This window comes from Miniopterus schreibersii (assembly GCF_964146895.1).
Source record: "Miniopterus schreibersii genome assembly, chromosome: 1".
NCBI lineage: Eukaryota > Metazoa > Chordata > Mammalia > Chiroptera > Miniopteridae > Miniopterus > Miniopterus schreibersii.
In genome coordinates, this window is record NC_138101.1 from 153,220,935 (window position 1) to 153,235,770 (window position 14,836).

At 35.6% G+C, this 14,836-nt stretch overlaps 1 protein-coding gene across 1 annotated transcript in view; it reads left to right on the forward strand.

The window, feature by feature from the left end:
* The window catches only part of UNC13C (unc-13 homolog C), a 462,926-nt gene that overhangs the window by 259,661 nt on the left and 188,429 nt on the right, over positions 1-14,836 (forward strand). Inside the window, exons 15-16 of the mRNA XM_081120504.1 lie at positions 658-747; positions 6,239-6,367. Of these exons, the coding sequence (XP_080976630.1) occupies positions 658-747; positions 6,239-6,367 (219 nt within the window). The remainder of the gene's footprint in view (positions 1-657; positions 748-6,238; positions 6,368-14,836) is intronic.

A 14,836-nucleotide genomic window follows, 5' to 3' on the forward strand; every position in this document is an offset into this window, starting at 1 on the left:
TGCATATTTCTGGAAATTATAAAACCAAATTTTGTCAGACTCGCCTTTTATGTAGGAACTGGGGCCAACACTATGAGAATGAAAAGATATTCAGGGGCAAAAAGGGCCTTGAGTTCACTCATTCACCATCATTTAGACACCCTGACTCTGCTCCAGTTCATGAATAGCCGAAAGGTACCCATGATTTTTCCAGATAGCCATTTAAGAAGCCAATCTGAAAACATCTATATTTTCATCTATATAAACATCTAAAACATCACCAAATCTTACAGAAACTTTTTGTTAAAATCCATAGTACTTCAGGGAGATACTGCAGTACAGTCTTATTTTAAAACTTTATAAAGTTTCTTTGGGATTAAAAGTAAGTGTAGCAAATGTAAAAGTTCCCAAAATATTTTTGAAAAAAATTACCCATCTTGAGAAAATTATAAAAAATATTTTCAAATATATGCTGTCTTCCCCCTTTTAGTAGCAAAACTATATTATAACAGGAAAAATAACCTAATAACATTGCGTTCATGATATTGTTTTGTATATTTTTATTGCATTATGGAAATAAATAGAAGGATATGAAGAATATCTCCAAATTGTTTACTTTCTGTAATGTTTCACAATAATGCTGATAATTTACCCATTTTCTGTTTCCTAATTGACCAGGAAAACTTCCCTGCTAGCAATGCTGAAAGACTGCAAGACCTGAAATCAACTGTTGATCTGCTAACAAGTATCACCTTTTTTAGGATGAAGGTACCTCATTTTATTTCTGTCACTGACTTAGTGTGATATAACCAATTTATTTCCTGGTAAATTCTGGTTTTACCTTTCTTTCTTTTTAATTGAAATATAATTGATGTACAATATTACAACAGTTTCAGGTGTACAACATAGTGATTTGATATTTATATACATTACACTGTGATCACCATGATAAGTCTAGTTTCCTTCTGCCACCGTACAGTTGCTACAGTATTACTGATTATAGTCTTTATACTGTGCATTACTTCCGTGCGACTTATTTATTTTATAAATGGAAGTTTGTACTTTTAATCCCCTTTACCCATTTCCCCACCCTATCCCTCTGGCAACCATCAGTTGGTTCTCTGTATCTATGAGTCTGCTCATGTTTTGGTTTGGTCGTTCATTTGTTTGTTTTTCAGATTTCACACATAAGTGAAATCATATGGTATCTGTCTTTCTATGTTTTATTTCACTTAGCATAATACTCTCCAGTTCCATCCATGTCTTTTTTATGGCTGAGTAATATTTCACTGTGTGCGTGCCTGTGTGCGTGACATCTTCTTTATTCCTTTATCTGTCCGTGAACACATAAGTTGCTTCAGTTTCTTGGCTATTGTAAACAAGGCTGTAATGAACATAGAGGGGCTTATCAAATTCATGTTTTCTTCCCTTTCAGATAAATACCCAGAAGTGGGATTGCTGGGTCATGTGGTAGTTCTATTTTTCATTTTTTGAGGAACCTCAATACTGTTTTTCATAATGGCTGCACCAGTTTACATTCCCACCCACAGTGTATGAGGGTTCCTTCCCTCTACATCATCACCAGCACCTGTTATTTTTTGTCTTTTTGACAATAGTCATTCTGGCAGTTGTGAGGTGGTACCTCATTGTAGTTTTGATTTGCATTTCCCTGATAATTAGTGAGGTTGAGCATCCTTAATTGGATTGTTTATGTTTTTGATATTGAATTGTCTGAGTTTTTATATATTTTGATATTAACCCTTTATCAGATAAATATTTTCTCTCACTCAGTAGGTCGCCTTTTCGTTTTGTTGATGGTTTTCTTTGCTCTGCAAAAACGTTTTAGGCTTTACCCTTCTCTTGGTCAGTCCTGTTCAACCTCAGCAATTAAGCTGTGATGCCTTTGTCTGAGTTAAATGAATCTCCCAACATAAGGTGTGTTGAAAAGTAATTATCCTAGACACAAGATATTCTGATACATTTGGCTCAAATTTTGTTTTAAATTAAACCTATCTTAAACAAAATTCTCTAGTAAGTGGACATGGCACTTAGTAAAAAAAAATCCCTAAGAGTGTTAAATGGCAATGGACTTTACTTCTTATTTTAGTTTTAAACCAGATGTCTTGCTGATTTTTTCATTGCAAGAAAATAGCTGACTCATTAAGATTACCCCAATTGTGGTCACTTCCATTTTCAGCGCAATGTCTACATAAGAATATATTCGATCCTTAAACTATTAATATACAGTATTTAAATACTATCTACCAAACTATGCAGGCATTTATTTATAGATATATCTCCTCTGCTTTAATAGAAAGTTCTCTGCAATCATATTTTGGCTAGCAGGACAATTCATGTAAAGCTTTCCTAAATCTACTTGGCAGGCTATGGGCTAAAAATTTTTGCTCCTGGAAAGAGAGTTTGATGATTGATGTTTATTTAGAAAATTCCTGTACAGAAAAAAAGAAAAGAAAATAGAAATAATTGCCTTATCAGTTGTCTTTAATGTTTTCACTAGAAGCACTAAAATGGTAATTTTTACTATGAAAGGCATAAAACAAAACCATACCAAGTCAACAATCATTTAGATTCTTTAAAGTTCAATTAAAATTCATTTAGCTTGAACTCAGTTACACTGGGTGACTGGGATAAATAGAATTAATGTCAGTTCTGATCTTCTGACTGCAGCTGCTAGAACAGTATGTAGAGAATGTTAGTGAGACCCAACCCAGACCCAGTGGGAAAGTTTGCCCGATTGACAAGCGATGCTGGTCATTGACACGGAGGGGTTAGGGGGTGGGAGTGAGGCTGAGGAGCACCAGCCCAAGTGCTGCTCATCTGCCATTCCTCAGTCACCAGCCTTGCAGTGTTTAGAAAACAAAATCTCCTCAAATGTGCAATTCCTCCTGCCCCACCCTCAGCACCAGTGGGTGACCTTGTTTTCTATTTCACTGAAAAAACAGGAGCAAAGACTGGAAGCTTCCTCAAGCTCCGACCCCAGGCTCCTGCCTCCCACCCCATCTACCTGCTTACCTGTGTCTTTGTCCATATATTCTTCCTCCTTTTTTATTACTATCGATTAGCTGCCTGTTTTAGAAAAGGCCATCTCTTCCACTTGCACAACTGATCCTACCCTCCCTTGAGCACTAAGACATCGGTTCAGCACTCCTCTTCATGCGCCTGAATTATCAAATTTCCCCTCTGCTGCATAATAAGCCATTGATCTCCAGTCTTAAAGATGTTGAATCCATTCTGTTCTACAGCTAGTACCCTAAGTTCTCTTTACCTTTAAAAACAAAACTCCTCAAAATAGTCCTCTTTACCTTTTCTTTCCAATTTCTTTTCTCCCATTATCCTTGGAACAAGTTTCCTCCTCCCATTATTTTTCCCCCTCACTACAGACCATAAAATTCATTCTTTTCATTGTACAGGTCGATTCGTTTTGACAAATGTGTGGTTGTGTAACCACCCCTACCGTCAAAGATACAGAACAGTTCTGTAAGCCTCCAGAACCCCCTTGTGCTGCTCCTTCATAGCCGACCCCTCTCCATCCCCTGGTGACCATGATCTGTTGATGTCCCCCTATGATTTTGCCTTCTCCAGAACATCTATAAATGAAATGATAAGACATTGGCTATTCGGCTGTCTTGTTGCGAGTATCAACAGTTTCTTTCTTTCTTTGCTGAGTAGTAATTCTTTGTTTTGTGTGCACTACAGGCATTGAGTTGTTTCTAGTTTGGAGTAATAACAAATAAAACTGTTAAAAATATTCATGTATATATTTTTAGTGTAAACACATGTTCACTTTCCTAGGGTAAATACCCAAGAGTGGGGTTCCTGGATCATTTGGTAAATGTATGTTTATCTTTACAAGAAATGTCAAATTGTTTTTCAAAGCACTTGTGCGGTCCTGCATTCCCAGCAGCACTGTGTGAGAATTCCAGTCCTGGTTGCTCTACATCTGCTGGTGAAGTCCTTGGCTTTTGGTATTTTCCATGGTTTTGATTTCTTTTCTCTTATAGCCATTCTAATAAGATTGAAATATCTTATTGTGGCCTTAACTTTTTCAATTAATATTGTTGATTATCTGTTCTTGGTCTGATATGCCATCTGAGTTTCTTTTATGGACTGTCTGTTGAAATATTTTGTCTAGTTTTCATTAGGCTTTTTTTCTTAATCTTGAATATTAAGAATTCTTTATATACTATAGATACAAGTCTTTTGCCAGGCATTTTATTTGCTAATGTTTTCTTCCTCTCTGTTCTTTGTCTTTTCATTTTCTAACAGCAGAAGTTTTTAATTTTGACCAAGTCTGCTTTATCAATTTTTCTAGTTACAAATAGTGCTCCTGCTCAAACCAAAGCCACAAAAGGATTTTCCTATGTTTCTTCTGAAAGTTTTATTCTACCTTTTGTATTTAGTTCTGTCTTCCATTTTGAGAGTTATTTTTAATAAGCTGTGAGCTATGGGTCAAGATTAATTTTTTTTGCATATGCATGTTCAATAGTTCTAACAACCTTTTATCTAAAAGATTACCTTTTATCCATTGAATTCCATTTGTATCATTATAAAAAATATCAGTTGTCTGTATTTATTTGGGTTTATTTCTGGACTGTGTATATTGTTCACTTATCTATACTTTCAACATTATTTTACTGTCTTGATTACTGTAGCTGTATAGCAAATCTTTAAATCAGATCGTGTGAGTCCTCCACATTTTTTCTTCTTTTTCAGAATTATTTAGGTGATGTTAGCTCTTGTTGGAATTTTTATTGGGATTGCACTGAGTCTATAAATCAATCTGGAGAGAATCAAAATTTTAACAGTATTAGATTTTCAAATTCACCCTTATTTTTTTAACCCACTTCAATCAGACTTTCACCCCTTCACTTCACCAAAAATGATCTCGTCAAAATCAACAATGACCATCATTTTGGTGAATCTACTGGTCAAATTTTGATCATCATTTTACAGAGTTCAGTATCACTTAATATGTCTCATCAACTCTTTATTTTCTAGATTTTCTCTTACTTAGCTTTCCCCTCTATCTCATTGGCTGCTCTATTTCAGTCTTCCCTGATTTTTGTGTGGCATTCCCTGCTTTGTTCTCTCTCATTTGCCTGATGTCAGAGGGCTAGAATTACCCAGGGTTTATTTCTTGGACCTCTCTCTTGTCTAACCATGTTCATCTAGTCCTGTTTCTTTAAATCCTTCTCTAAGCTAACAATTTCCGTCTCTATCCCAGAAATCTCCACTACTCTAGACTCATTTATCCAGATGTCTCCTTGAAATCTATTTGTATCCTAGCAACCTTCTCAATCTTAACCTGTCTGAAACTGAGCTCCTGGTCCCCCAAGTACAGCCTTGCCCATCTAAATTAGGCTGCCACCATTGTGCCAGTTATTACTCAGGCTAAAACCTTGGGGTCCTGACTCCTCAATCATACAGTGTCAGCAAATCAATCATACAATGTCAACACATCCTGCTCTTCCTTCCAAAATTAACCCAAACATGATTTCATATAACAGCCACCTCCTAGTTTACCGCTATAGTCCAACCACTGTCTTGACTGGATATGGCACTATTCACATCACTGGTCTTTTTTCTTTTTCTATAGCCCACCTTAAGGCAGCGTAAGGGAACCTTTTAAAAGATACTTAAGTAAGGTCATTTTGCTCTCCTACTCAAACAGTCCAGTTTCTTTCCACCTTGCTCAAAGTGAAGGTTTTCATAATGGTATGTATGTAGCTTTTCCCTGGCCCCATCCTCTTACTTCTGAGTTCATGTTACTATTGTCCTCTATTAATTCTATTCCGCTGAAATACCTCCTATCCTCTCTTTTCTGTTTTTTCTTTTCAATATGCATCATCATGTAATCTATTTTACTGATTTATTTTGTTTATTATCTACTAGAATTTAGCTCCATAATGAAAGGGACTTTTTTTTTCTGTTGTTCGTTGCAGTATAACCGTTGTCTGGCATATATTTGTTGAATGATTGAGTGACATAAACGAATAAATGAATGATGTGATTGATCACTTTAAGTGTTTCTATTTGAATATTTACAACTATGAATGTTTTTGCTGAGCTGTCACATTAGAAAGTTAAAGTGGATACTTACACATTTAAGACATTTCTAAGACGGTATTTTTTCTGAACATAGAAAAATCAACTAAAAGCATTTATTAAAATTGTTTGAGTTGTTATACTGGATAGCAATGTTCTATTTTTCAATTTAAGAAAATAATTTGTCTGCCAGGTTCTGGAACTGCAAAGCCCCCCAAAGGCCAGCATGGTGGTAAAGGACTGTGTCAGAGCTTGCCTGGATTCTACGTACAAGTATATTTTTGACAATTGTTATGAACTCTATTCCCAGCTAATAGACCCGGTAAGAAGAGATGTGTGTCTTTCTATTTCTAATGTCTGTTTTCATAAGTTCAGAATGACAGTAAAGGGGAAAGTATGTTCATTTAATTTCACCTTACCTGGAGGTTTTGAGAATGTTCATATATTTTTTTTCTTTACATTTGCACATCAGTTCTGTATACATGAAATAATTCACTCCTTACAGTGACTTTATGTAGTAAAGGTGGATATTACTGTTCAAGTTTCTCAGGTGAGAAGTCAGTTTTAGAAGAATTAAGTGGTTTGCTCGGGGTCACACAGTGGGCAAGTAGCAGATTTGGGATTAGATTTAGGATTCTAACTCCTGCTCCTGTATTTTCCCCTTAATTCACACTTTTCCTCATAAAAGTGATAGAGAAATTTTTATAGAATGGAATGGGAAAATTGTTGTATATATTATATAAATTTATTATTAAGAACTACTTCAAAAATACAGAAGGAAATACAGAAAGTAAATCAAACATGCATATATTTACCACTTAGATTACCAAATGTTAACATTTAGCAATAGCTGCTCTTTTTATTGTTTAAAGGTATTAAATGTTACACATGAAATGCCACTCTTTTTCACATCTTTCAAATTTCATTCCCCTCTCCTCCTCTTCAGAGATGAACACTATTTTAACATTGGTGTTTGAACATCTTTTCACATATGCTCAATGAACACTTCAGTTTTATTTTCTGTGAATTGCCTATTAATCTGTTGCTGATTTTTCTCTTCGCCTGCTTGTATTTTACATAGTATTATGTAGAAAATTCTAAAACATATTCTGGATATTAATTGTCTGTTGGTTATATTATTTCCTATACCACTCCCTTTTTATATATAATTCATCTTTAGGTTGCGTTGAGATTTTCTAGTCATGCTATGACTTGTACATTACTTCTATAAAGCTGGTGGTAGGGGATGGCTTTTTAACATGTATCTATTGCCTGCTTCCCTGAAGAATGCAGTGTTTCCACTAGGTATTGAGAACTGTACAACCTGTGAACTCCCTGATTAATTGGGGCAGATTCTAGAAAGCATATGTTGGATGAAGGTGAGTGGGACTCTTTCAAGCTAGGTTTCAAGCTAGGTTTCTTATGCTATTAAATCTTTCTGGGGTCACTGATTCCTTAGCCCAACAGGAGAAAAAAATGAAAGCTGATGTTTGTCATTGTATAAACAAAGCAATATATAACCACATAATTGTTCATAACTTTAGCTTGTCATTCGTGCTAGATGAGCGCTAGTTTAGCAACTTGGTTCTCTGAGATTTCTAGGGAATAAATTGTCTCTCACTTATACTCTTCTGTTGGGTAGCTTTCTAGTGGCTTCCCTTCATCTGTTTTTTACTCTCCATCTTCCTCCCACAAGGATTTTTCAATTTTTCTTCTACATTTTTACATCATTGTCTTTATTTTACCTAAAATATAAAACTGAAACTTTTACTATGCTATTTAAGTTACCCATACATAGCTTCATAATCAGTCTTACCAGACCTTACCAGCCCCAATTTCCTATTCCTTGTAACCTCAAACCTGAATTGATCCCTATCATGGGCCCTGAAATCTATTATTTCCATGAATTGACCATCCTCTTTACACCCATGCATTTATGTATCCTGTTCTAAATGCCTATAATGTTCTTCTCCCATTCTCTACCTTCATCAAAATCCAACCTAAGCCCTGGCTGGTGTGGCTCAGTTGTTTGGGGTTTGTCCTGTGCACCAAAAGGTTGCTGGTTCAATTCCCAGTCAGGGCACATGCCTGAGTTGTGGGCTCAATACCTGGTAGGCGGCATGCAGGAGGCAGCCCATGGATGTTTCTCTCTCACATTGATGTTTCTCTCTCTCCCTCTCACTTTCTCTCTCTCTAAAACTCAATAAAAAATATATATTTTTAAATCTAACTTAAATATGACTTTATTCTGCTAATTCACACCAGTGGATAAATCAAATCAAGGTACAGTGCCTACTTTATTTAGTGTCTTTCTAATATAATAATAATTAATAATCAATTTTATTTATATAAGAGATATAAAAATATAGGGAGTTCCCATAAAGCAAACATTCCCCTAATAAAGAGTAAATAAATTGCTACATCGAAATGAATCTTACATAGCATAATATTTGCTGACTTGGCTTTCAAAAAAGATAAAATTTGCTAACCAATTTGTTTTCTTTATAGGTAGAAAGCTCAATAGACTTTATATGAAATGTTGTCAGTTGTAGGGAATGTTTGGAGCGAAGCTTTAAATCTAAGAAAAAGACTTTTCCGTAAATGTTATTTGAAATTCTAAAGGGACACCCATTGGATCTGAAGAGTTTAGGAAACTAATACTAGTTCCCTTCTGAAACCATCTCAACAATTTTAATGTTTAAGGCTTATCTCCCCTCAGTTGACTGCAACTTCATTCCCCTGGGAGCTTAAACGAAGGCCTTTTTTTCCTCACACCACATATTGGAATTGCCCTCAGATTCTGATGATAATATCTTAAAAATTAAATACCTTCACAAAATTAAATATCTGCACAATACATCCAAAATCTGTCCACTTTTCACCAGCTCCCTGCTTCCACCCTGGTCTGAGCCACCATCATCTCTCACTTGGATTACTACATAACTTCCCAGCACATCTCAGTGCTTCCACTTACTACCTTATGTCTGTTCTCAACAGAGCAGCAAGAATGATCCTTTTAAAAAGTATGTCAGACCATGTCACTCTTTTGCAAAGAATGTTCTAAAGTCCCTTCATTTTAGTCAAATGTAAAGTCCTTACAATGGCCTATAAGACACAGGATCTGGCCCATATTACACCTTCCACCCCACTTACTCTATTATTCTATCTTTTGCACATATCATCCTGTGAGTGGAGAGCCAAATAAGAGCTTACCCACAGGAGAGTAACATGAACAACACAGTACCCCTGGTGCTATGACAGTGCCCAGATCACAGCAGATGCTCAAAAAGCACTTATTCAGTCAAGTGAACAAATGAATAAACAATAATTTTCCTCAAACAATAAGAGTAAGGTATATTTGGCTGATTATAAACAAGACTGAAAGAAGTACTCTATTTTGTGGTAGACTCTCCGTGCTTTCCTAAAGCCTCTTGCAGTTGTACTGGGTCATGTTGCAGGGTCCTGGGCGATGAGGTGCGAGAGGAGTTGATGAAAGCCTCAGCTAGTCCCAACTTGTAAAAACATCTTGCAGCATCCTCCAGCTCTCTTCTGCTTCAGTAACCTGGAAAGACACACATTCCAGATGGTATAGCTCCCAGATGGAGGAGGGCTAGCCAGCCAGTTCTAGTCTTTGGATATTTAAGAAATAATCTATTATCACATTAACTCACTGAGATGTGGAGACTTGTTACCACAGAACAACTTGGCTTATTTTGGCTAATAGACCTTTACATCGATTTCCAACCAGCCACCTGAACTATCTGTTTACTATATATTTATGTTTATGTGACTGTCCTATTTATAGAGTTATATAGATGTAACTCCATTCATTCATGGGACTAAGCCCAGACTCCTTGCCAGTTTTCAAAAGCCCTCCAAGATCTGAGCTCTGACAATCTTTTTTCATCTCAACCTCATTTCCACCTTACATTTTATGACTCAGCTCACTAAACTTGCTGATACCTTTGTCTGCATTTTCTTTAGCTGCCTAAGGTTGCTTCACCTCCTCCAGCCCCCTCATGGCTAACTCTAGCCATTAGGACCTCTCCTTCCTGAATTAGGTGTTCCTGCTCTCAGTGTTCATAATACCCTGATATGTCACCACCAGTGCACTTACCATGCTGAATTTATTAGGCACATAATATAATATCTGTTTAGCCCATCTTTCCCAGAAGTCTAAGTTTCAGCTTTGTAGCCTCACTGGCCAATGCTGTGCCTGACGCAGAATAGGGTTGGTAAAATAATAATAAACAAATTTTATAAAAACAGCATTATGTTACTTAGTTATGTAGTCTCCTTGAACAACTCCACCTCCGAGCCTGTGGTCTAAAACTTGATCTCTGATATCAACACCCTTGAGTGTAAATTCCAGCTCTACTACTTATTAGTTTCGTTAGCCTCTTCATGTCTCACTTTCTTCATTAGGACATTTTTTTTTAATATTCATGCTACTTCTGTTTTATCTGAGTTTTCTCTAGATGATGTAAGGCCTCAAACCAAAAAATAAGAATTCCAGGGTTGTTAGACACAGTATAATTCTGATTATTTAAATAGGGAAGCATACTTTCTCCAAAGGGATTTTGAAGAGCTAGATGAAAACAGTGCTTGGAATTCAAATGAAAATTGCATTTGACAGGAAGTCAAAATAATCAGTCAGAAGAACAAGACGGGAATGTGGTCTCTAGAGGCTGGCTGCACGCTCATGGAGCAGCATTTACCTTCAGATGTGGCAAAGTGGACATGCATGACGGACCTCTCGCATAAAGACAATTAAGCAATCAAACTATAAACTAGACCAGTGTTGTTATAGTTATATTTTGCTAATTAATAGTGAGTTCTAAGATTCTTCTTGTAAGCTTCTTAGCTTTTTGAGTAAGTGTTTAATAAATTGCCTTTTCTTACACCAATTTTTAAAAAATCTCTTCGGTTGTTTTTTCTGGTTAATATTCTGGCATTTCTTAGTCCTTTGTCAGCTTTTGACGTGACAGAGATTTCTTGCAACATGTCATCTTTCTTTATCTTTGCCACGGCATACATTTATAAGAGATTCTCAATTTTAATATGATCAAAATGATCTATTTTTCTATTTAAAATTTGTATTTTTTAGAGCTTTAAAAAATAAAGCTCTTTCCTACCCATCCCACAAATAGAGGGTCTCTTTGTGCAGACTTAATGAAATGGATGTGTTCTAGCTTAGCTTGGTAATAACCGCTGTTAATTAAGATCATTACCCAACTAATTTCCCTTGGTGTTATTCCATGTTCCTAAAACAACCTTCAGATCACAGATTTCCTTTTTATATAGATAACCTTCCAGGAAAGGACAAAACAAAACAAATCTCAAGTATATTTGTTTTATTTTTATTTTTTTTAAAGACTAATTTGTTACCTAAGATGTCCTCAGAACCTACACTAGTGCCTAGCATTAATAGCACTGAATATCAATCTGTCTGTCTGTTTGTCCATCCATCCATCCATCCATCCACCCACCCACCCATCCATCCATCCATCCATCCATCCATCCATCCCTCCATCCATCCATCTTCTAACCTATCTATCCATCCATCCATCCATCCATCCATTTTCTCATCCATCCATCCATCCATCCATCCATCCATCCATGGAAAATTACATATTTTTGCTGAGAGTCTCTTTGTTTCCCTCCCAGTATTAACTTTCTGGTTCATTTTTGTGTACATTTATTATATATGTCTATTTTCCATTTGTGGTACTGTCTGTATCTCCATCAATCTCTCATATACTACATCATATAAACAAGGACTACAGTGGTATGGTTACATGTGCTAACTCCAGAACCAGACTGCCTAAATGTTATTTGGTAGGCCTGAAATTTTTAATGCTGAATATTCCTTTTTGAGAACCTATGCTGATACATTTTGGTACAGTTTATTAATTTTTGTATAGCTACCTATCACATTATTATACCACAATTTGCATATCAACTCCAATGTCTCACTTTTACACATAAGAGTGCAATGAATATGTTTGTGATAGAAGAGAAGCGTGCAACTTCCAGGCTGTGCTCTTAAAGAGCAGCAAGATGCCCTCCTTTCCTCTACTGTTCCATTTCTATGGGAAATGATACAAACTTGCCATCTTGTATCATGTGGTCAAAGCACCTTCTATTTTTTTCACATGTTAAAAACCCCTTTTACTTGTGTGATTCCCATAGTGAACACTGAATTTAATGAGAGCAGAGACGCTATTTGTCTTACTATTGAATTTACAGCACAAAACAGTGTGCCTCATATACAGTGGTAGAAATCAATAAATGCTTACTTAATGGAACTTTGATATAAAAACATCCTTTTTAAAAGTTATTTTTCAGTTACAGTTAACATACAATATTATGTTAGTTTCAGATGTACAACAGAGTGATTAAACATTTATATATCTTACAAAATAATCACCCTAATAAGTCTAAATATCCATATGACACCATATAGTTATTACAATATTATTGATTACACTCCCTATGTTGTACTTTACATCCCATGACTATTCTTATAACTGACGACTTTTAGTTCTTAGTCCCTTCACCTTTTCCACCCATCACTCGAACTCCCCTCTCATCTATGTTGTTCTCTATATCTATGAGTTTTTTCTAGTTTGTTCATTTATTAATTAATTTATTTATTTTAGATTCCATATATAAGTGAAATCTTATGCTATTTGTCTTTCTCTGACTTGTTTTACTTAACATAATATCCTCCAGGCCCATCTATGTTGTCTCAAATGCCAAGATTTCATTCCTTTTCATGACTGATGAGTAATCCATTGTATATATGCACTACACCTCCTTTATTCATCTACTGATGGACACTTAGGTTGCTTTCATATCTTGGCTATTGTGAATAATGTTGCAATGAACATAGAGATGCATATATCTTTTTTAATCAGTGTTTTAGATTTTTTCAAATAAATATTCAGTAGTAGAATTGCTGAATCACATGGTGGTTCCATTGTTGTATCTGATAAACCTCCATATGTTTTTTTAAATAGTAGCTACACCAATTCACATCCCCACCAACAGTGCACAGGAGTTCCCTTTCTCTACAGCCTTACCAATACTTATTCTTGTCTTTTGTATAATAGCCATCCTGACAGGTATGAGGTGATATCTCACTGTCGTTGTGATTTGCATTTCCCTGATGATTGGTGATATTGAGCATCTTTTCAAGTACCTGTTGGCCATCTTTTTGTCATCTTTGGAAAATGTCTGTTCAGATCAAATGTCTTGAAGGGGTATCCTCATGTAGAAGATGAACCGTATGCTACCGTTGTCTCTCAAACCTAGAGAGCTCTTGGTTGTCTCTCAAACATCTGTGATTTTTCAAGAAGCCTATTTTATTTTCAGTATTTCCCAGTTGTTGAGTGTGTGACAAGACCTGTCAGTGCTCCGAAGGTGGGACTCTCACTCAGCAACTAGTTTCAGGCTGATTGGAAGCCGGACCTAAAGGCAGAAGCTTTTAAAATATGCAAATAATATACAGTCCTGGAATCACACTAATAAGTCCTGCTGGCCTTCAGACTAGGTGATCTGGAGGTATCCCCTGGGTGACAGCTGTAAACACTGGGCTCCAGACAAGTGTATAAGCTGCTTTCTGAGATACTGGTGAGCAGGACTGAGGCCAGAGAGCACAAAGACGGCTCCCCTGGCCTACTTTCCCTGAGAGCATTTTGTTGACAAACAAGAAGCCTGCCTCTCAGGATAAAACTCTAGAACAAATAAATATAATACTTATTCATTAAAAGTAATTATTTATTTTAATGTAAAATGTGATGAAAATATTGTTTTGAAGAATGTTTTCCTACAAGTTTAGAAATAAGAGCTAAGTATAAATTATAGTGTAGAATTAAATCAACCAATAACATTGTCGCTTTGTTTCCCTTTTCTTTCTGAAATATAGCCTAGAGAACTGTGTAAAGATTCTTGTTTTCTTACAGTATGTAACAGGTCTGTTTATAAGTTGTTATCACAAAATATTAAATTTGAAAATAGTTGTCAAGCTCAGCTTTAGGAATAAAATGTGTTTTTTTCTCATTTTAACCTCATTAACCTGAAATCTTAAAAAAAAAAAGAGTAAATTGTTAGTACTACATATTTTCACATAGCTTTTGTACACTAATACATATTTTTTAAATGACAAAGAAGAAATTAAGAGGTTTTATCAAGCTCCTATATTTAATAAAAATACTTCAAGCCTCTAAAGCTATAAAAATAGCTAAATTGCAGATGTAAACTTTTTAGGAGAAAGTGACTTAGAAAATTACTGAGAAAGCAGGTGGGGGGTGGGAATACAAGCTAACAGACAAAAAAAAATGCTTTCATTCTTTTAGTAAACTATTCTGTGGTTAATATACCAAAATATACCAATTCCACTTGTTCTTGGAATAGCATTTTCTAATAAAATACATTCTTCCTTTTAAAAAAAAAAATAATGTTTGTTTTTCCTCGATTATCATCAAAAGCCATGTAGTCCTCAGGAAGCTAATTATGGTGCTGCCTGAAGACATCTTACTCTATTTGCTAAAAAGAGGCAGGGGTGGTGCTGAGGGGATTCTGTATTTAATCAGTATGCAATCCAGATTATTTTCGTAATCAATTGAAATGTTCAATATTTGATTGTGTGAAAATGTAGTAGTTGAAATACTAGGAAATATAATCGGTACTGAGCCAGGGAAGAATGAAGGATAAACTTGCTTTACCACACTATTATCTCCACAAGTAGGGTGATTTTAAGGCCCCCAAATTTGCCAATCTGTGCAGT